General features: G+C 44.3%; 1 protein-coding gene across 1 annotated transcript in view; it reads right to left on the reverse strand.

The window, feature by feature from the left end:
* Window positions 1–23,412, reverse strand: part of C2H16orf74 (chromosome 2 C16orf74 homolog) — a 65,017-nt gene that overhangs the window by 39,039 nt on the left and 2,566 nt on the right. Inside the window, exon 2 of the mRNA XM_043980138.1 lies at window positions 12,129–12,200. Coding sequence (XP_043836073.1) covers window positions 12,129–12,156 — 28 coding nt within the window. The 5' untranslated portion in view covers window positions 12,157–12,200. The remainder of the gene's footprint in view (window positions 1–12,128; window positions 12,201–23,412) is intronic.

Genomic DNA, 23,412 nt, shown 5'->3' on the forward strand with positions numbered 1-23,412 from the left:
GATGACAAAGGAAACCAATTAGATAGAAATACAGTCAGTCCGTCAACAAGTATTTCTGATTATGTTATATTATAATACTATACTATAGTATTATAAACTATATATTATACTATATTATTAGGCTATGTTATATTATTAATCATATTATATTTTACATTATAGTATTATATACAATAATACCACATACAGTATCACATGCTATATTACATACTATACTATATTGTGTTGTTTTATTATTTATTATATACTATATTATATAGTATTATATACTCTGTTATACTATACCATGCTTGAAGCACTGTGCTAAGAGCTAAGTATACACAGTAATGCAAAGACAGTCCTTGGTCTCAAGGAGCCCACATTCAGGTGTGGGAGACATTTTCCTATTGGGGGACAGAAGGTACTAGCAGTGGGGAAACAAACATGTGGCCCTCAGGTTAAGAACTCTTGAGTTTATTGCCCAAATCCATGCAGTATCTGCTCCCCCATCTTCTGGGGATGCCCAGGGAAAAGGGGGGAAGCCCCTCCTCTGATCTCAGCAGCAACCCTGGCTACCCCGAGTCTTTGAGGCCAAACATAAAAACCTAGCAACTCAACAACACTGACGGGGAAATGCCAACCACACTCTCTCACCTCCAGTTTCACTTTGACAGGTTCGAGTTTATATTTACATAACGCCCTGGTCCTACTGGCCTGGTCCAAAGACAGCCTTCCCCTCCACCTCAGGGAGAATGTTCACACTTAATGATTGCCATTGCTCTCTCTCCCAGTTGAGAGTGGATACCTGTAGACTGTCCAACCATTGTGTGCCCATCTTTCTCACTTTCCCACTGTTATCATCTCACCCACTTTTTATTTTTCCCGAGTCCTTTCTGATCATTATTATTGAGACAGTAACCCTGACTTCCTGTTTTTAGAGGTTGGTGAATGAGAGGTTAAGTCAGAGGTAAAGCAATGGGGATAAAAAAGAAAAAAAGGCTGGCTATGGAGTCAGATGACCGGGGCGGGCTTCATGTCCTGGCTCTGACACTTCTTAGTTGTGGGCAAGCCATGTGACTTTTCTAAATCTTGGTTTCTTTTTCTGTAAAATAAGGGAAAAAATACTCATATAACCTGCCTCACGGAGTGGTTGTGAGAAAAGAGCTCTGTCGTCCATGAGGCTAAAGAACTGTTGACTTTTCAAGACTTTGAACCTCTCCCTAGCTTAGACTACTCTGTTACTCTGTATACAGTGGGTACTTAATAAATGTTTGTCAAAGGAATAATGTTCTTTTCTTCCCCTCCCCTCTCTCCCCAGACTATAGAAATGCAAACAGCTGAATCCAATTTAGAATCTCCTGGCTTTGGGTTTTCAAGTCTGTTGCTCAGCCCGCTGAACCATGCCGAACCTCTGAGTTCACATGCCACTCATGGATAGCTTCCAGGGCTGGTCACAAGATCTCTATCACCTGGCATCATACACACAACCAAGATCTTTATGGGGAAGAGAAACTGGAGCCTCTGGGCAAAAACTCATTCCTTCTGCTCCCAGGGATGTGTAAGAAGAATGATGGAGGAAGCTGAATTGCAAGGAACACTGGCCCTAAGGGGCTGCTGGTAGCTTAAGATGAGGCTGGAGATCAGGGAAACAGGAGAAGCACTCAGACCACATCAGTGGTTGTTAAGCTACTCTGGGGCCCTTCATTGATCAAAACAGGGTATTGGAACCGTTTATTTGGGAAGGGAAAGGTGCTCAGGGAGTCTCCAGTGGGCCTACAGTGTGAGAGTGTGAGAGATTGGAAGCAGCGTACATGCCTCTAGGTGGCTAAACCAATTGCGGTACGTGGAATATTTCCTGCCTAGTGAATCCTCTGCACTTGGGCTCCTTGCCCCCTTATCCTATTGCTGATCGTGCCCTGTGGAGTTCCATCCTTGGATTACACTGACCATCCGAGGCCTTTGCTTCTATTCACTTACTGCTGAACAGGGCTGGAGAAAATCATGAAACCACGCCACTGAGGTCCCCAACAAATTTATGCTGGGGAACCTCAACAGTTCTTACCACCAGCACCACAATCCTTTGCAGCATCTCCAAACAATTCACTCTCCCACTCACCAGGAAGATGATTCCAAACCTTGTTATTCCTTCTTGAGTCTCTCTGCCACCCCTCCCTCACCTCCTCAGCTGAGAACTTTGCTTCATATTTCACTGAAAAAAAAAAAAAGAGCTCCCTCTTCTACTTTCCTCTTCATCTAATATCACTCAAAAGTCTCTCCCAACCATGGTCTTCTTCACCCCTGTCTCCTGAGGAGGTGATCCTTCTCATTTCCAAGGCAAACCCCTCTACCTACACCCTGGATCCAACCCACCTTCTCCAGGAGATTGTTCCTTCTATCATCCCCACTCTCTGGATAATGTTCAATCCCTCCTTGTCTCCTGACTACTTCCCTGCTGCCTTCCCCATCTTTAAAAAAATCTCAAACTCTCATTTGATCTATACATTCCTACTATCATCCTGTATCTTTCCCCCATTTCAGGCTACATTCCTTGAGGAGGTCATCTACATTGTTTCCCACAGTTTTCTCTTCTAAACCTCTGCAGTCTGGCTTCTGAGCTCATCATTCAACTGAAATGGCTCTCTCCAAAGTCACCAGTGATCTCTCTCTCTCTTTTAAAAATTATATATATTTTTAAGTGAGGCAATTGGGGTTAAGTGACTTGCCCAGGGTCACACAGCTAGGAAGTGTCAAGTGTCTGAAGCCAGATTTGAACTCAGGTCCTCCTGAATCTAGGGCTGGTGCTCTATCCACTGTGCCACCTAGCTGCCCCAACCAGTGATCTCTTAATGACCAAATCCAATGACCTTTTCCCTATCCTCACCCTTCTTGACCTCTCTCTAGCCTTTGACACTGTTGATCACCCTCTCCTCCTGGATACCTTCTTCTCTCTCCATTTTCAGGACACTGCTGTCTCCTGGTTCACCTCTTACTTTTCTGACCAGTCCTTCTCAGTCTCCTTTGAAATCTGCCTGCTCATCGTTTCTTACAGCACAATAGTATTCCATTATATTCATATACCACAACTTGTTCAGCCATTCCCCAACTGATGGGCATTCCCTTGATTTCCAATTCTTCGCTACCACAAAGAAAGCTGCTATAAATATTTTTGTACATGTGGGTCTTTTCCCCTTTTTTGTGATCTCTTTGGGATAAAGACCTAGTACTGGCATTACTGGGTCAAAGGGTATGCACAGCTCTTTGGACATAGTTCCAAATTTCTCTCCAGAATCAGTCTCCTTTGAAAGATCTTCATTGAGGTCATGCCTGTCAACCATGGATGTCTTCCCAAGGTTCAGTCCTTGGCCTTCTTCTCTTCTTTCTCTATATCATCTCACTTGATGATCTCATTAGTTCCCATGCATTTATTCATTCATTATCTCAAAGATGATGATCGTCCAGCCCTAAGCTCTCTTCTGATTTCAGTCTCTCATTTCCAACTCCCTATCGGACATCTTGAACTATACATTCACAGACATTTCAAACTCAACGTGTCCGACACCGAGCTCATTACCTTTGCCCCTAAACTTCCTCTGCTTCCCAACTTCTCTTTGTTGAGGGCACCACCATACTGCCAGTCACCCCAGGCTTGTAACCTTGGTGTCATCCTTGACTCCTCACTTGTACTCAAGTGAGTACATATTCAATCCATTGGCCAGTCTTGTTTCCACCTTCATATTATCTTTTATATATGTCCTCTTGTCTTTACTCTTATAGCCACCCCTCTGGTGTAGGCCTCATCACTTCACACTTAGACTATTCTGGTTGATTTCCCTGCATTGAGTCTTTCCCCACTCCAGACGATCTTCCACTCAGCTGTCAAAGCGATGGCCTGACCATGTAACTCTCAATCCCAACTTGATAAATTTTAGTGGCTCCCTATTACCTCCAGGATCAAAAATAAAATCCTCTGTTTGGCTTCACAGGCTTCACAGCCTGTCCCCTTCCTATATTTCCAGTCTTCTAACATTTTATTTTCTTCCATTTACTATATATTGGAGTAGCATTAACTGTCTTGCATGACACTCCATCTCCCAATTTTATATATTTTCACTGGTGGTCCTCCATGCCTAGAATAATCTCCCTTCTAAATTCTGCTTCCTGGCTTTGCTGGCTTCCTTTAAGACTTATCTCAAATCCCACCTTATGCAAGAGGCCCTTCCCTGCCCCTTCCATATTAGTACCTTCCTATAAGTACATACTCACATGTACGTATATATATGTAAAGAGGGGGACATGTACAAGAGATATGATGAAGTAGAAACAAGACTTGTCAACAGATCTATATGTGTGCATATACATCTATCTGTTTGCATATACACCCAATTGTTTGTTTTTGTCTCCCTACTGAAATGACGTTTTTGAGGAAGAGGATCACATTCTTTCCTTTCTTTGCATCCCCAGCATTTAACATAGTACCTGGCACATAGTAAATGCTTAACAAATGCTTGTTGATCGACTGACAATGAATGAATAACTCAGAGAAACATGGGAAGATTTGTATGGACTGCTGTACTATGGGATAAACAAAACTAAGAAAAGATGTCCACAAGACTATAATAATGTAAGTGGAAAGAACAACACAACTGGGAGATTTGTAACTATGATGACTAAGCTTGGACATGGAGAGAGTTAAGAAAATGCACCTTCCTTCTTTCACTGAAGAAATGGTGGACTAAAGGCATGGAATACTGCCTATGCTGTCAGACATAGTTGATATACTGGTTGGTTTTGCTGACCTAATATATTTCCACCTCTACCCCCACCCCCTTTTATAAGGAATGGTTCACTGGATAAGGGAGGAAGGGAGAGATAGATGTGGAAATAAAAGTGATGAAACAACAAAAGGCATCAATCAAGAAATAGGAAAAAAGACTGTGTCTTGGTCCCTGAGAAGGATAATCAGCAGCACGATTGAGGTTCCCCTCACCTCCACCCTACTGCCCTGGAAAGCTTGACTGGGGCAATAGGGAGCTCTCGAGAACAGTGGGAGCAGCTCCAGTGTCTTGCTCAGGAGCTCTGGTGTTTGGCCTCGGTGCTATGGAAGCTGTACAAGATGGCAGCAGGGAACATGGGCACAGGGCCTCGTTTAAGACTCATGAGGCTGGTTCCCTATGGGATGGCTCTTTTGGCTGATCTGCTTGATGTCATTGTTATCTCCTCAATGGGCACACAAGTACCATTGGGCCTGGTGTCCCCGGAGAGAGATGACAATGGTGAGTTTCTGGCTCTGTTGCTTACTATCTGTGGGATCTAAGTCACTTGACCTCACCAGGGCCTCTGTTTGGTCATCTCTAAGATGAGGAGCTTGGACTCAATGGTCTCTCAGGGTCCCGGAGTCCTATGAGCTGAGATCCCTCCTTGCCCTTTATGCTCCTTAGACTCGCCCTGCTCTCAACCATTGTTAACACGGGCCAGTCACTTAATCTCTTTATGCTTTAATTTTCTCATCTATAAAATGGGGATAATGAGAGGATTAAATGAGATAATATAAATAAAAGCTCTTCTCTATCTTTAACTCTTTCTATGTGTCTCCATAGCAATTAAAGAGGGTGATTTTAATAGCCGTGAACCTGCTCTCCTAAGAATATGTTTAAAAGGAGGGAGACTTTGCTTCCGATATCATTAGTGTTCTACATTATTGGCAAAGAGGGCCTACGTGCCTGGGGCTGCGGTGTATAATTGTCTTGAGGCATAATGAGCTGGCCGAAGGCAGCCTTGGGCTTTCTGGGTCTAGCCTTTCTCTCCACAGGCTGACTGTGCTCTAGACATGCCCCCTTCTTCTGCTTGGCATCCCCATCACTTTCTAGAACCTTCTATGCTAGAAACTTTTCCCCAATAACTTTGCTAATTGGCCCTCCTGAGCCTGTGAGATCACGGGGGAGAAACTCAACAAATGAAGTTAAATAAGGCTCCTTCCCTGACTATGGGATGCCTGGCTCTCTTCAGCATCCTTGAGCTATCTTGATACTTGGAATGATCCCTGATCCAGCACTCTATCCATCAAATGTGGGAGAAATGATGGAAGTTTGCTGTCCATCTCAAAGGACTGCCTTGGCCTCCCTCCTCCTGCCCCAGCCTCTAAAGGTCATCTCACCTACAGTTCTGGTCATCTCTCTGGTTGTCCCTCACTTTTGCTTTGGAGGCGATGGCTGCCACCCCACTATTGCCCTTGTGTCTTCCTTCCCTTGTTGTCAGTCTCCACCCTGACTCCTCTGGAGAAGAGGTTCATCCTTGGTTGTCTTAAGTCAAGCATAGCCTTCATTTGTATATATTAAAATGCATCAGGGTCAGCTAGGTGGCGCAGTGGATAAAGCACCAGCCCTGGATTCAGGAGGACCTGAGTTCAAATCCAGCCTCAGATACTTGACACTTACTAGCTGTGTGACCCTGGGCAAGTTACTTAACCCTCATTGCCCCACCAAAAAAAAAAATGCATCAAACAAAGGCTAATGTTTAATCAGCATTAAATCACTGTTCAAGTTCTTTCATGAGGTCCCTTGCCTTCTCAGAGATGGCACAATGGATTGGAACGGAGATCATAAGGGGTGAATGGAGAAAGCAGGAGGAAAGGACCCAGAGGCATAAAAACCCAGCTTATATAATTTGTAATTTGTTGTTACTGCTACCAAACACTCCTACTATTGTTTGGTCCTTCAGGCACCCACTTTAAAAACTAGAGAAGAATGGTTTGTAATTAGGGTACAAAGGTCAGTGGTATTAGAGAAATGCTCAACAGATATTTTATTCCATTAATTTCCTTAGCAAATATTTTTCCAAGATAATACAAAGATCATAGGAATTTAGTGCTGAAAGGTGCTTTCTAGATCATCTAATCTGATGCTCTCATTTTACAAGGGGAGAAACTCTGGCCCAGGGGGCAAAGTTACCTGTCCAAGGTCAGTTGCTGACCCAGGGTTTCTGACTTCACACCACCTCCAGGGCTGTTTGTAGTATAAGAAATTTTCTCCCTCTAGAAACCAGAACCCAGTCTCTGAGTCAGGATAATGCAGATTCTTTGGGAGGGAGGGTCCAATTTATCTGAGGGTTTTCTGTATTTCTGAATGTATTTTCTCAACTGATTCTCATCAGAAGTGGGAAGAATCATTCTAGAATGCTGGGAGCATTCCAATAGGGCAGCCCCTGCAGAGAGGACCCAAGTGGCTCAAAGTTAAGAGGGACCACACGAAGTCAGGCACTTGCTGAGCTCCTCAGAGGGAGCCAGGAGAGACAGAGAGGCCTTGTTTGTCTCAGGAAGTTCGTTTTTCATTTTCCAGATTGGGTTCCTCTCTGTGTGTGCTCTATAGGCAATGGAAGGGGCTTGAGGGGCTGGGCTCAGTTTGGCTTTGTGCTGCTTTGACTTTGCTTGCTGAAGTTACAACAGGCTTCTCTGTTCCACAGCCCTCCCTCCCACCAAAAAAAAAAAAAAGCCATCCCAGACTCATTACTTGAAAATCTCTCTAAGTATGAACTTTGAGACAGAGGACATTCATTGCCAGTTATCAATTCTATGAAAAAAATCCATCTGTGCTCCTTTCTGTCCCTAAAATATCCTGTGCTTTCCCACCTCCTTGCCTTTGCCCATGCTGTTTCTTCTACCTAGAATAACTTTTCTTCTTTCCTCTCACCTTCCCCCATTTTAAAGCCCAACTCAAATGCTTTCTCATTCTGTCCTCCATGAAGCCTCCCCTGACTTCCCCTGCTGCGTAATCAGCTTTACCTTTGAACTTCACACAGCACTTTAATGCACTTTGCATATGATATTGCTTTTTCTAATGATTTTTTTCCCTTTTCTCATTGCTGGATTGTAAGCTTTATGAGGGCAGTGGCTATGTCTCCTGTAAGTTTTGTATCCCTTCCAGCATCTAGCACCACCTCTTTATAGAAGGATGGGGCCTGTGATCTCACTGAAACAGAAGGAACTACTAGGTGAGAACACTCGCTCTCCCAATGCAGGCCCCTTCTCTGCAACATCACCTTAGAGAGCAGCCTAGAACACTTGCCCAGAGTCATATAATTTTTATGTGTCAGAGGTAGGATCCAGGTCTTCCTAGTCTACCTGGATTCCAGCCTAGCTCTCTCTCCACTGTGCCATGCTGCAGAATTCTCCCTTTACACACAGTAGGGCTTAATAAATGTTGGCAGAATGGAAAAGATGCTTCTCATTACTGTTAAGCATAATAGTAATAATTCATATTTCTGTAACTCCTTAAGGCTTATAAGATATATTCTGTATGAGAAGGGAAGTATGAGTGCCTTTTTTGTTTGTTTTTTAGATCAGTATACTAACTTCAGTGGCAAAGGGAACTTCCAATGACAAAACACCTTGTACTAATGATCTGCCTTGAAACTTAATCTTAGGTGCTCGGAGCACAAAGGCTAAGTGACTTGCCCAGGGTCACCAGGACCCCTTACTCTAAATATTACACTGTGGCTGCTTCTTGGTACAAATATTTATCACCCCGCCCCCACTTTACAGATAAGGAGACAGAAGCTTACAGAAGTTGTAACTTATCCAGGGTCACACATGAAGCTGGGTGATGTAGTGGATGGAGTCAGGCAGACCCAAGTTCAAATCCTGCCTCAGACACCAATTAGCTATGTGACCTTGGGCAAGTCATTTCACTGCTTTCTACCTCAGTTTTCTCATCTTTAAAATGGGGATAATAATAATAGTCACCTTGAAGGTTATGAGGACCAGATGAGATGATATATGGAGAGCACAAACCTTAGAGGACTTTATGCAGGGTATCCCAAAAGCTTTAATAGATTAAGCAGCACCAAGATTTTTGGGACACCCTGTATAGTATTTTTTTGCATTAAAAGAGGTAGGTTGTACTGGGAATTGTTATAGCCCCCTTGGAGACTCAAGAGACTAGGGAGATGAATTACTGAGAAAAAAACCAGAAGCCTAGTGCGGGCTCTGCCTTCTCCCTGATGCCAGGTCCTTCTGCCCTCTCCATCCCTGGCCCCCAGAGCCAGCAGTTGGGGGAAAGTCTTCTCGGGGATGGTGAGCAATAAAAAATGCATGTGGAAAGCTGGTGTGCCCTTCCTGCCTTGAGGCAGTGGCAGGACTCAGCTCACCCACTCTGCGCCACTCCCAGCACTTAGCCCTGATCCCAGGAGCCAAGGCCTTTAAAGAAATCCTGGCAAACATTCCAAGAGCTTCTTTTCCCTCCCCCTAGCACACAGGCCTCTCTGCTCCTTTCTCCTCCACGTTTAACCGTGGCTGCAGCCCCACGGTCATGCCTCCTCTTGGTTCTTACATTTGTGAGGTCAGGAAGTCTGGGGAGCTGAGAGATGGCCTCTTTTTCATAATAATGAAAGCGATGGCTGGCACAAAAAATTGTGCTTTAGGGTTTACAAAGCACTTTCCATCCCATTTCCTTTGATCCTCCCAACCACAAGCAACCCTGGTGAGGGAGGAAGGGCAGGCCCTAACCCCCTTCACTAAGCCCAGAGAAACAGCTCCAAGTTACACAGCTGGGAGATGGGAGAGGCATGACTCGAACCCAGGTCTTCTGACACTAAGCTTAGTGTTCTACCCATCAGTCCATATTGTCATGTGGTGGTCACTGTTCCCCAATGACTCCTACTTCTCGTCTAGTTCATTCCTCTTCTGAAGAGCTGACAGTCATACCAGCCATCTAGGAAATGGAGACCACAGCATCTTGAGATTTTGATATTGCCGCAATACTCTACAATAACATCCTTCCTCACATGACTATTGTGAAGAGGACAGATGGATGCTCTTTGTGACCAAAGAGGAGGATAGAAACATAGTCTGCCCTTACTTTTGAGTTCTAGCCTTGGGCTGAGAATATAGCTGAGGGAACTTTCCCATTCCATAGTCAGATAGATCTGGGAAACTTACCATGTTACTCCCCTACTCAATGACCTGCTGGTGCTCCCAATGACCTTGATCACCTTTAGGATGAAACATATACTCCCCCTGTTTGGCATTTAAAGCCCCTCATGACCTGGTCCCAACCTCTCTTTTAAGCCTTGTCACACATATAACTCCCTCTGTGCATTTTATGGTTCAGCTAATCTGGCTTTCTTCCTCTTCCTCTTAATCTTTGTACCATTCTGGAATGAACTCCTTCCTTGCCTCCACTTCTTATAAAGCCCTTATTTCCTTTATAATTCAGCTCAACAACCACCTTCTACATGAGGCTGGATGCTAGATCCACCCAGCTGCCAGAACATCCCTTCTCCAAATACCTTGTGTATACTACAGTGGGTGGAGCACTGGGACTGGAGTCAGCAAGACTCATCTTCCTCAGATCCTTACTAGCTAGGGGCAGCTAGGTGGTGCAGTGGATAAAACAGTGGCCTTGGATTAAGAAGGACATAAATTCAAATCTGGCCTCAGACACTTGACACTTACTAGCTGTGTGAACCTGGGAAAGTCACTTAACCCTCATTGCCCTGCGAAAAGAAAGAAAGAAAGAAAGAAAGAAAGAAAGAAAGAAAGAAAGAAAGAAAGAAAGAAAGAAAGAAAGAAAGAAAGAAAGAAAGAAAGAAATGTACTTACTAGCTGTGTGGGCCTGGGCAAGTCACTTCACCGTGTTTGCCTCAGTTTTCTCATCTGTCAAATGAGCTGGAGAAGGAAATGGCAAACCACTCCAGTATCTCTGCCAAGAAGACCCCAAATGGGGTTATGAAGAGTTGGACATGACTGAAACCACCACCACCATTTTTTTTTTTTGTGTGGGGCAATGGGGGTTAAGTGACTTGCCTAGGCTCACACAGCTAGTAAGTGTCAAGGGTCTGAGGCCATATTTGAACTCAGGTCCTCCTGAATCCAAGGCCGGTGCTTTATCCACTGCACCACCTAGCCGCTCCCACCACCCCCATTTTGTACGAGCCTATATAAGTACATGTTGTCTCCCTGGAGGCACTGTAACCTCCTTGAGAGCACAGACAACTGCACTTCTGTCTGGTAACTCCAGTGCCTAGCACTGTGCCTAAGAACAATTTAGAAATCCCTTAAAGTTTGCAAAATGCTCATCTTAACCACATGACAAACATGGGAGGTAAGGAGCATTCTTATCTCCATTTTACAGATGAAAAGTTGAGGCAGACAGAGGTGAAGAGACTTGCCCAGGGTCACAGAACTAGGAAGGGTCTGAGGCTAGATTTGAATTCAGGTCTTCTTGATTCTAGGTCCACATTCTACCCACTGAGCAACCAAATTACTTTAAGACTAGACACTTAAATACGTTCAAATCTAGCCTCAAACACTTGACACTAGCTGTGTGACCCTGGGCAAGTCACTTAACCCTCACTGCCCCCCCCCAAAAAAGACTAGACACTTAATAAAGGCTTGTTGGTTGGGGAAAAAAATTCTTTGTAAACCTTAAAGTACAATAGAAATTGGAGTTCCTTTCGTCACCATTTCCCACCATATACACTGATATATCTATTTCTCGGGATAATTTTGTAATACCGGATTATTCCTGTACAGTGGGTCTCCAGTCAGCCTGGGTTGCATCTCTACATCTGCCTGACACCTCCATGAGTAAGGTCAGAGTGTAACATGAATGTAGATCTTTTGGGGGTTAAGAGGGAAGCCCACAAAATCACAAACACCGTCTCAGGCTTATAACCCAACTCCTTACTAAAACTTTAGTTGGGGGTGGGGGGAGGGAGGGAGGAAGAGAATTTGGAACACAAAGTTTTAAAAATCGATGTTAAAATTTGTTTTTACATGTCATTCGGGGAAAATAAAATTCTAAATTAAAAAAAAAAGACTTTCGTTAATAAAGGAAAATTATTCTTTACTGATAAGGAGAACTCTCCCTTGTCACACATCATTGCCCATCTCCCTGCAAGAGGTTCCTAAGGGATGGTCGGAAGCACGGTTTCCCATTTCCTCCCAGTGTGAAGGGGCAGAGTACAGGGGGCATGCTACATATGGACTCTGCACCAGGGACAGGATACTTTCACTCAAGATCACTGGAACCAGCCTCAAAACATTTAGTCACAGCTCAGCTGAGCCAGTTCTGTCTCTGGGCCCCGGTCCCTCATCTAAACAGCCTCCGTGGATTTTTGCCACCAACAAACACAAGGTGTTATCCAGGCCTTACCTTTCAGACAGGATAACTTAAGTCCCATATTTTCATTCTTTTAGCCTGGGGTAGGCCTCTGCTCTACTGCTCCTGTAAGGAGAGAAGCAGTTGGAAAAGTTCAGAAAGGGTAACCATTGATGCTAAGCTACCATAGTTTTTTGTATTGGAAGGAACGTGTGTTTTTTGGTCCCCTCGGTACAGATCCAAATTAGCACACAACAGGAAGCTGTGGTAGAAAAAAGCCACCCCGAGAAACCACTGAGTGATGTCATGGCGCCTGTGACTACATCTACCTTCAGTTTCCTTAAAGAGAGAGAGAGAGAGAGAGAGAGAGAGAAGAGAGAGTGTGTGTGTGTGTGGTGTGTGTGTGTGTGTGTGTGTGTGTGTGGTGTACATGCGCAGAAACTTTCAGGGGGCACCAAAGCTAAATAGACAGTCAAGCCACTATTCACGGCTTTGGCAGTGGATGCCAGTTAAATGTTGAGTGAAGGGCACTCTTTGGGTAGTTGAAAGAAAACTCTCTGGGGCTCTAGATCCCAGTTCTTTTTGAAATCTGAGGGTTCCCTTCTTTAATATAAAAAAATTTCTACTGGTATGGTTTATTGAGAAACCTACTTTAATGGTAAAAGCAACTCTGAAATTGAATAATGCTTTTTAACTGAATGTTTACTTTATTATCACCATCATCATTATTATCACAACCATTATTATTATTGTTATTATTATTATTATTTTGCAGGGCAATGAGGGTGAAGTGACTTGCTCAGGGTCACATAGCTAGCAAGTGTCAAGTGTCTGAGGCTGGATTTGAACTCAGGTTCTTCTGAATCCAGGGCTGGTGCTTTATCCACTGTTCCACCTAGCTAACCCTATTATTATTATTATTATTATTATTTATTTTTTTTAGGCAATGGGGGTTAAGTGACTTGCCCACGGTCACACAGCTAGTAAGTGTCAAGTGTCTGAGGCCAGATTTGAACTCAGGTACTCCTGAATCCAGGGCCGGTGTTTTAACCACTGCTCCATCTAGCTGCCCCTATTATTATTATTAATAGCATCTACACTTACAAGAAAGTTCTCACCACTGAAGTCCTTGGAATTGTCAAGTGGTTCAACATCAGGAACTGATAAAATTTCATTAATTTAAATCATATTAAAGCGAAGAAGCATTACCTACCATCTGTTTGGCTGCTGCCCCCTAAGGATCATGGGAGTTTTCCATTTGACTTGTGGCTGAAACTTTTCATATGTTTTGTTTCCCCCAATAGAATGTGAGCTCCTTCAGGGCAGGGACTGGCTTACTTTTTATTTATATACCCAGTACTCAGTACAATGCTTTGTATATAAGTTAATGTTTCATTCATTCATTCATCTTGCTGATAACATCCTTGGTCTAAGCCCAAAGGCTGGTGTAGCAGAGAAAAGAATAGCTTTGGTGTGACCTGAGTTTGAATCCCCTCATTTTCATTTACTAGCTGTGTGACCCTGAACAAGTTACTTAACCTCAGGTCCTACTCCCCCTAATAGGGGGAATTATAGATGATTTCTAAGATTCAATCCAGCTCTACATTTATGATTTTATTGTCTTGAGGAATTCATGGCTGGCAAGTCTAGAAGCCTGCTCACCCCCATCATACACCCCTCCACTGCTTTCTGGGTGACCCTCAAGTTTTATGGATAAGACATATTATCTAGTCAGGTAGGGGAAAGAAACAAACATTTATGAAACACCTACTATGTGCCAGGCATAGTGCTAAGCACATTACAAATATGATCTCATTTGATCCTCACAACAACCCTGTGAGGTAGAGGTCTGAGGTAAACTGAGGCAGATATATGTTAAGTGACTATCCCAGAGTCACACACCTAATAAAGGAGTAAGGAGTTCTCAGCCTGAGCTGGAGACTGGAAATAAGGGTCTGATAAGTAAGGGTCCAAGAACAGATCTGAATGAACTCATGTCTTCCTGAGTTCAGGCCCAGTGCTCTATCCACTGGACCCTCCCATCCACTAGGTATGCTTATTTACTTATTATATCACACTGAATTTTGGGGAACTAGATGAAGATCAAAGCAACAATGCTTGATGAACATTTGGTTTTTTGAATCCTGGACAATAAGTCCCCCACTGGTTCAATACCCACAAGATGAGAAGTTCTAGTGTAAGGGATTTTTTCAGGTGAGAGGATCAGTGCTTCTCTACTCAAGAGAACACAGAGGAAGACACCGGTCCAGGGCTGATTTGAAGGGAAGATCACAGGACCTGGAGCAGGTGGGGATCTTTTGGGGTCCCATCATTCAGTTAGGTCCTTGAAGTGTAGGGGGAAAGAAGGACGGAGAGGACTTGAGTGTAGAGGGAATGATTCTTGACCTGGCTCTACTCCTTATCAGTTGTGTGACTGTGGATTAGACAAATTAGTTTGCTTATCTTGGTCTCCTCTTCTTCATCTGTAATATGGAGATGAATACTTGTATACTTCCCTTGTAGCTGAAGAGTAAGTGTGTGCATATATATGTGCATATAGATGATATACATATTATCCTATATGTATAAATATATGTATGTGTGTGTATATATGTTGTTGTTGTTTGTCCTTCATTCTCTCTCTCTCTCTTTTTTTTTTTTCGGGGCAGTGAGGGTTAAGTGACTTGTCTGGGGTCACACAGCTAGTAAGTGTTAAGTGTCTGAGGCCAGATTTGAACTCAGGTACTCCTGACTCCAGGGCTGGTGCTCTATCTACTGCACCATCTAGCTGCCCCACCCCTGGCCTTCATTCTCAAAGAGGACAATGACATCAGGGTGATGTCGTGACTTGCACTGAATTGGATTTAAGTGAGGGAGGGCTGTGCAAGGTCAGCGACCTCACTCTCTCCTCCAGAGCCATCTGGGTCCAGTGGCAAGATATACATCAGGATGATTGGAGATGGCTCCGGATGTTTGAAGCAAACAGGGTTAAGTGACTTACCCAGGGTCACACAGCTAGTAAATGTCTGAGGTGAGATTTGAACTCCGGTCGTCCCAATTTCAGGGCCACTGCTCTATCTATTGTGCCACCTAGTTGCTCATGTACATATGTATATGTGTGTATGTATATATGTGTTTGTATAATATATATGTATATATAATATATGTGTGTGTCTATATATAGACACACACACACAGACATACACACATATATACTGGGCATGATAGTGCATGCTTCTAATCCCTGTTCCTAGTACCACTCTGTCTAGCTCTGAGAGCAGCTCTGAGAGCTCTGAGGCTGCCTAAGGAGGGGTGAACTGGACCAGGTTAGAAAGAAAGTCGGTCAAATCTAATATGCCGATCAGAAAGGGGAGCAAGTCCATGAATGATTGTTATACTTCTAGCCTGCGTGAGATAGAGAGGCCAGGGCTCCAAAGAAATAAATTTATAAAGGGGAAAAAAATGAAGAAACAAAGGAACAAATGAACAAATAAATGAATAAATAGTAAAATAGAAAAATAGATGAAGGGGAAAGTAGAGAACATATTTAAATAGCACCTATTATGTGCCAGGCGCCATGCCACATATTTTTTACAAATATTATCTCATTTGATAAAGTACCCTGTAATGCTAAAGTTCGTTCTAGGACCGTGTGTTAGTGAGTGGCAGAGGACAGTGGAATGATGGATTTGGGAGTCAGGAATAGATCTGGGTTCGGATTCTAGCTTTGATACTTACTGGCCGTGTGACAGTCACCTTGCTCCCTCTAGATTATTGTTGTGTCCTCTGGAAAGCGAGAATTGTAATAACTGCACGCTCTCACTTCCCAGGGTTCCTGGGAGGAAAATGCTTACCAAGCTTTAGAAGTGCTAGTGAAAAGTGAGATATGATTAAGCTCTATTAGTCATTTGCACCTCAGGGGAATGGATTTATCAGTGTTTTTCTAAGAGCAAACAGACTTTGATAAGAGGGAAGGCAGATGGAGAAAAACTGTAGGGTTGTTTGACATAGGTCACTTAAGTAATATTTGAATGTCTAGAGAAACCCTGGATGATAATAACTGGGAGAGAAATCTAAATCCCACAATCTAGTGTTCTGTCTGTTCCCTCTATTCTCCAACGCCAACACTTAAGACTCAGGGTTAGGGGGATCAAGGTCCTGGCCAGATCCTTCTCCATTTCCCTTGAGTGAGAAGCATTGATCCCTTTAAAAAAAAAGTCTCTTATTCCAATGGTTCCCAAGTTGTGGGTGTTGGACAACTGGGGGAAATTATTGCAAGGAGTCCAAACATCCCTATGTCTATCAAGCACTGTCATTTCAATCCTCACCTAGCTCCTCCCCAAAATGTAGTATGACATTAAAATAAGTAGGCAAGGGGCAGCTAGGTGGCACAGTGGAAAAAACCCCCGCCCTGAATTCAGGAGGACCTGAGTTCAAATCAGGACTCAGACACTTGAAACTTACTAGCTGTGTGACCCTGGACAAGACACTTAATCCTCATTGCCCCACAAAAAAAACAAACAAACAAAACCAAAACAAAACAAAATAAGTAGGCAAACAATCTTTTATCCTGAAAAGGATAAATCTTTTCGGTTAAATCAGAGACAGAGACAGAGACAGACAGAGACAGACAGAGACAGAGACACAGAGAGAAAGACAGACACAGAGACAGACAGACACAGAGACAGAGAGAGAGAAACAGAGCAACAGAGAGACAGAGACTCCATCAGTAAGTGGCCTTTGAACCAACTTTCAAAAACCAAGGTTCCGTAGGACTGAGGAAAAGGAGATAATCACCCCTTATAATCTCCCTGCATAATTTTTCCCTCCCTTCTCCCTTACCCACCCTCCACAAGCCTGGGGGACTCTAGTTTCCCTCTTTAGCTCCCTCCCTGGAACAGCCCTATCTAGTTTTTGTCACTTACTGGTCCCCTTTTAATTTTCTGGGGGGCTAAGTGACAAAGCAGAGGAGCCACATCTTTGGAAAGCCCAGGAAAATGATAGAGAGAAAAGATGGGCAGCAAGTGCCCCAGGGGAACCATGGTAAGATGCCATATTTCATCTGTACCAGGGATAAGCCCGGAAGAGATTCTAATTAGGAGCTGCTGACAGGGCCATGAATCAAATCAGAGGTTGGAGACACCAGAGTGAAACAGATTAGGGTGTGGGGGTCAGAGTGGCCACTATAGCTTTCTATAAAGGATGAGGACAGGTGTTGGAACTTTAATAGGAAGTCCATTTTTTGGTCCTATGCACACCACTCAGGGCACTCTCTGTGTTACCACAGTACAAACCACCCAATGAGGGAGATCAGAGTTCTGATACACCCAAGAATGGAAGCCATCCGTTTCTATTGGCTACCAATCTTTGCCTTCCATTATTGTGTTACCTCCAGGAATGAAGTCATATTCTATCCCTAACTCTGTGCTCAGAGGTGTCCTTGTTATTTTCCTAGACACCCTCCGGGTCCCATTCTTGTATTCCTGAGCTCTTACCTCTACCCCTAGCTTGGTGGAGGGACATCATTACAACATCGATTCTCTGAAGGCTTATGGGAGAGTTCTACAGTTCATTTGTTAATCAGTGTTCAAGCACTGGGCTAAAGAAGCTAAGGGAAGCATCATGGGAGAAGTTAACTATGTTCTGGGTGAGGCTTATGGAAAAAGGCTCCCAGATACTTGGCTTACATCACAGGAGGTGGTCCTGGGTCCCATTAGGGCAGCCACTTCCACCTTGACAAAAAGCCAAGCTGCCTAACACACCATAGAGGTCTCATAAATGTTTAAAGAATCCCAATGTAAAAGGACTGGAGTCTTCCTTGAAAAGTTATTTGCAAAGTGAAATTTCACATAAAGAATCTTACTCCCTCCATTGACTTATTCTGCCATTGACTTCAAAACTCAAGGTGCATTCTCATGGGAATAGCAGTTGAAAAGTCTTAGGTAAGAGCAGCGTTTAAATTAAATTCCCCATGATGCTGTACTGGGCTCCTTCGCACTCCAGATGTGCTACAGATGCTTTGAGCTCTTTAAGGGGGGTAAACGACTGCTCTGGTAGTCTCAGAAAAGCCGTACAACAGCTTTCATATAAATTTCTATGTGAAAAACCTCCCAGCCAGGCAGACAAGCAGAAAATGCAGAGTGAGACTGAAATCACCTCTTAGGCTGCTATTTATAGTCAGTCTAGGGTAGAGAAGTCAGTTCTATGCTGCTACCCAGGTGACTGTTAACCAGACCTGTGTGCTAGTGGTCAGGGAAGCCCAATCATCTCAGACAAGGCTGGGAACAGGAATGGGTATAACATCAAAGGGTCAGGCAAATGCTGAACATGTATGTATATTTTTGGTTCTTGCATTTCCAAATGGTGAGTTTCAATATACTGAGCTTGATTACTCATAAAAATCATAGCTAACATTTAAAGTTTGCAAAGTACTTTGTGGATGTGAATCCTTCACCACAACCCTCTCCTTTTACAAATGAGGAAACTTGGAAATGAAAGGTGTTAAATGACTTGGCCAGGGCCATACAGCTGGTAAGTACTGGAGTCACATTTAAATTCAGGTTTTTTAGACTCCGGCCACAGAATGCATAATAATAATAATGCTTCATATTTTTTAGAATACATTGAGGTTTACAAGACCCTAATATTCTTATACCAGTCTGAAGGATGAGGAAACTAAGGCTTCCAGAGGCTTCAGGTCTTGGATGGTATTAGAAGGTCTCTGAGTCTTCCTCCTTCTTTTGAGAGTCTGTGACTCTGTACCCTCTGCATTGACACCCAACCAGTACATGCCCGAGCCTTGAGGAGCAAACCCACAGTATCTTACATTCATAGATTGCTTTCAGGTTTGTAAAATGCTTTTGGGGGGTTTGTTTTGTTGTAATAACCATAGGATATTTAGATTGGAAGGGATCTTAGTGAGACCACTAGATATTGCTTATGTTTTTGCTGAGCAGAAGGGAATGTAATAACGTGGTTTTTTTAAAAAAATTGGATATGTTTCATTCATAGCTTTTTCAGTGTTGGGTAGTGAGGGGGGAGCCCTGGGCTCTGACCCTAGCAGACCTTGGTTGAGTCATAAATCACAGTATGGGAGAGATAGAAGGGGCTCTCTAAGATAGTGGCATCAGACAAATAGAAAAGGATCCCAGGGGCCCCCACTTGACTTGGAAGACCACAAATTGACATTATCTATGCTAGATTGTACTTGTATTTATTTTGTTTAAAACAGTTCCCAATTACATTTTTTTGGTGAGGCAACTGGGGTTAAGTGACTTGCCCAGGGTCACACAGCTAGTAAATGTTAAGTGTCTGAGGCCAGATTTGAACTCAGGTCCTCCTGACTTCAGGGCCGGTGCTCTATCTGCTGCACCACCTAGCTGCCCCCCCCATTACATTTTAATCTGGTTCAAGCACTTGAGAGTTTTGAGGGCTGCTTTGCTCCTGCAGGCTGCAAGATCACCCAGTCCAACCTCCTGATTTGGTAGAGGAGGACACTGAGGCACGCAGAAAGAAGTGACTTGTTTGGGGCCACCCAGCTGGATTAATGACAGAATGAGGAATTGAAATCTAGGTCCTTTCTATTCGAATACCCAGCTTTTATAAGGCTATGCCACTTCCCCTTTGCCTCAGCTGCCTCACCTGTCAGATGAGAGCATTGGACCAAATGGCCTCCAAGACTCATTCCAGCTTGGTGCTCAGTGGTTCCCTCTGGCTTTGCTGGCCTAGGGTTCTGTGAACTGGTTTTCCAGTGGTGGGGATGGATGTTCACCCAGCACCCATGGCTGCTTCCAGGCTGAAGGGAGGAGCTAGTCTGATGCTGGCTGCCTTCTGGGCTTCAGACTGTGACCTCTGAAGCAGAGCAAAACCAACTGGCCCATGCAGGACCTGGAGGCATCCCCATGGAGTCCAACTAAGAAGGCTACCACGGAATGATAGAGCTTGCTCCTAAGGAAAGGCTTAGGAAGGCACCTTGGCATCATGGGATGAATGTGGCAGCTAGCTTAGGATCCTGCCTCTGCCCTGTACAGCTATGCAACATGAAGACAAGTCCCAGCCTCTTGAGGGGGCTCAGACTCCCATTTTGTAAACATGGATGGTTGGGCAGGTTGTTAACTTTTTGTGTGTCCTGGACCCTTTGGCATCCTGGGAAAGCCTAGGGATGCACAAAATAAAATACATAGAATTTCAAAGAAAACCACCCATATTGAAAGACAGTTGAGGCACTTTCCAGGTTTAGCATTCTAGGACTCCGTGAATAGTATTATCCACAGCAAAGGCTATGATGATGCCCCAATCATACTCTGGGAGGAGGAAGCACCTTGGGGCTTTACCTCCGTTTACATAACGACAGGTGATCAGCGGGGAGCCAGGGACCTGAGATGGGAGGGAGGCCAAGCTGGAGGGAGAAGAGGCCCTAAAGAAAAAGCTCAGGTTGCTTGGCTGTTAGAAGAGTGAAGTCTGGCAGCCTGCACCACGGAGTTTGCTACACTACAAAAGTGTGCCTTTCATGGGGAGCTGAAAGCATCGGAGGTTTTTTTGTCCTCCATAGAGTATTGGTCTGTAAACTACTTACTCCATGGCTAGTAAGAGGTGGGGCTCTTGGATCTTGGCATGATCTTCCCCCTACCATCAAAAGAACCTTGGATCTTCCCCCCAACACCAAAGGGACCTTGGATCTTTCTCCCAACACCAAAGGGACCTTGGATCTTTCCCCCAACACCAAAGGGATCTTGGATCTTCTCCCCAACACCAAAGGGATCTTGGATCTTCTCCCCAACACCAAAGGGACCTTGGATCTTTCCCCCAATACCAAAGGGATCTTGGATCTTCTCCCCAACACCAAAGGGACCTTGGATCTTTCCCCCAACACCAAAGGGACCTTGGATCTTTCCCCCAACACCAAAAGGACCTTGGATCTTGCCCCTAATACCAAAGGGATCTTGGACCTTCCCCTCAACATCAAAGAGACCTTGGGTCTTCCCCCCAACACCAAAGGGACCTTGGATCTTTCCCCCAACAACCAAAGGGACCTTGGATCTTTCCCCCAACACCCAAAAGGACCTTGGGATCTTGCCCCTAATACCAAAGGGATCTTGGACCTTCCCCTCAACATCAAAGAGACATTGGATCTTCCCCCCAACATCAAAGGATCCTTGGATCTTCCCCCTAATACCAAAGGGACCTTGGATCTTCCCCTAACACCAAAGGGACCTTGGATCTTCCCCCTAACACCAAAGGGACCTTGGATCTTCCCCCTAACACCAAAGGGACCTTGGATCTTCCCCCTAACACCAAAGGGACCTTGGATCTTGCCCCTAACACCAAAGGGATCTTGGACCTTCCCCATAACATCAAAGGGACCTTGGATCTTCCCCCCAACATCAAAGGGACCTTGGATCTTCCCCCTAATACCAAAAGGGACCTTGGATCTTCCTCCTAACACGAAAGGGCCTTCATGTAAGCCTGATTTCTGTCGAAGGAGCAGGCAATTCTACACTCAGCAGTCATTTCAGGACCCATCTCCTCTCCAGGGAGAGGTTAAAATGGGCATTATGGCCCTCCATGGGGGGCTCTCATACCACCAATGTCTCTGAGTAGCTCCAAATAAAAACACATCCTAGAAATGCTAATTGTTAGTGATTTTACACCAGTTTTGTATATAGGAATCACAGATCTCCCAGCCTTGGATGGTAGGAGTAAAAGAGCCTTCCTAGGTTACACTCCAGTATCCACACAGAGAGAAAATAAATAAGAATCAATCCTAGCAATCCCAAGCAAGCAGCCATCTTCACCATCTATTGGCATTCAGATGCCAATTTTATGGATATTTTAGGTTCAGTTCCATGGTGAAATTCCCATTTAGAGGCATCAATAAACACCAGAAGTGAAGAGGGGCTTAGCCTATAGAATGTCTCAGCAAGGAGGGATGTTGGAATGAAAAATGTTAGCATGGGAAGAGAGGGCAGAGGTCATTGCATTGAAACGTTTCATTTTCAGAAAAGAAACTGAGGCCTAGAGAGGAGACAAATAAACAGCAGAGAGAAAACTAGAACCCAGACCTTCTAACTCCTACTTCCTGTCACTGCGACTAAAGGCGTCCTATATCAGAAAGAACTTAGATGGTGTCTCATACTTTAGCTCCTCCTCCCCCTTTGAATAGAGCTTCCCCAAGGAATGACAAAAACACGCAGAAAGAAAGTGATGGCTGACAAGCAGCTTGGGCCCCTTGGAGAAGGTACAACTTCCTCTTGTAATAAAGTCGGAAGTCATGCCCCACTACAAAGAGGCTGGTTTTTCATATGCTTGTCTGCTTTAAGGCCAACCCTCGTTATCTCCCGCACACAGGTAGGCATCTTTCAGCCTCAAGTCCTTGCAAGACTTCAGAGGGGACAGGAGGGCAGCCCAAGGCAATGAATGACCCACCATTTCCCTGCATGCCATGGTGGTCTCTAAGAAGATTTTTCGGGGTGGTAAGGTAACTCAGAAACCAAGTGCACAGAAGGCAACCAAAGAAAATGTTCCTGTCACTTCAAGCCCATGGGAGACTTCTATCACTTGTCTATAAGATGATGGCTTTCGAACTTCAGTCCTGTAGGATGGGCCCCAAGTAAGAACAAGAGACCTGGGTTCGAGTGTTGGCTCTTCCTAAACCAGCATCATTTGGGCACATCATTACATATCACTTCCCACCCCTAGGAATGAAAGGGAATGGCAAGGATTGATTTCTGAGGTCTCTTCCTATGATTCTGATTTCTTTCCAATATCCAGGGGAGAAAAGTTCTCCCTTAAATCCCCCGGATGCAATGTAAACCACCCTTCCCTCTTGGAACACTTATCCTCATGGAAAATATTAGAACAAAGTTTCACATAACATGCTTAATATGCTAGCCGGCATGCGGGAATACACTTGCCAACAGATCAGATTAGACTAGATGGACCTTCAACCTCTTTGGAGCCAGCAGGAAGGCTTTCCAAAATACATAGCCTCTTTTCCTATCTCTGCCTCAAAAAAGTCCATGGGGTCAAAGGATGCTGCAAGACTTCCTTATGGTCTTGCACTGTGGAAGTGCCTAGTTCTCTGTGACAAGTAAATGTCACTTTTTTTTTTCCTTTTTTTCTTTTCTTTTTTTTTAGTGAGGCAATTGGGGTTAAGTGACTTGCCTAGGGTCACACAGCTAGTAAGTGTTAAGTGTCTGAGGCCGGATTTGAACTCAGGTACTCCTGACTCCAGGGCTGGTGCCTCTATCCACTGTGCCACCTAGCTGCCCTAAATGTCACTTTTTGAGCTATGGTTGAGGTCAAAGGCTGAAATGAAGGCAATTAGTACCATGAAGGG

Source organism: Dromiciops gliroides, chromosome 2 (assembly GCF_019393635.1).
Source record: "Dromiciops gliroides isolate mDroGli1 chromosome 2, mDroGli1.pri, whole genome shotgun sequence".
NCBI lineage: Eukaryota > Metazoa > Chordata > Mammalia > Microbiotheria > Microbiotheriidae > Dromiciops > Dromiciops gliroides.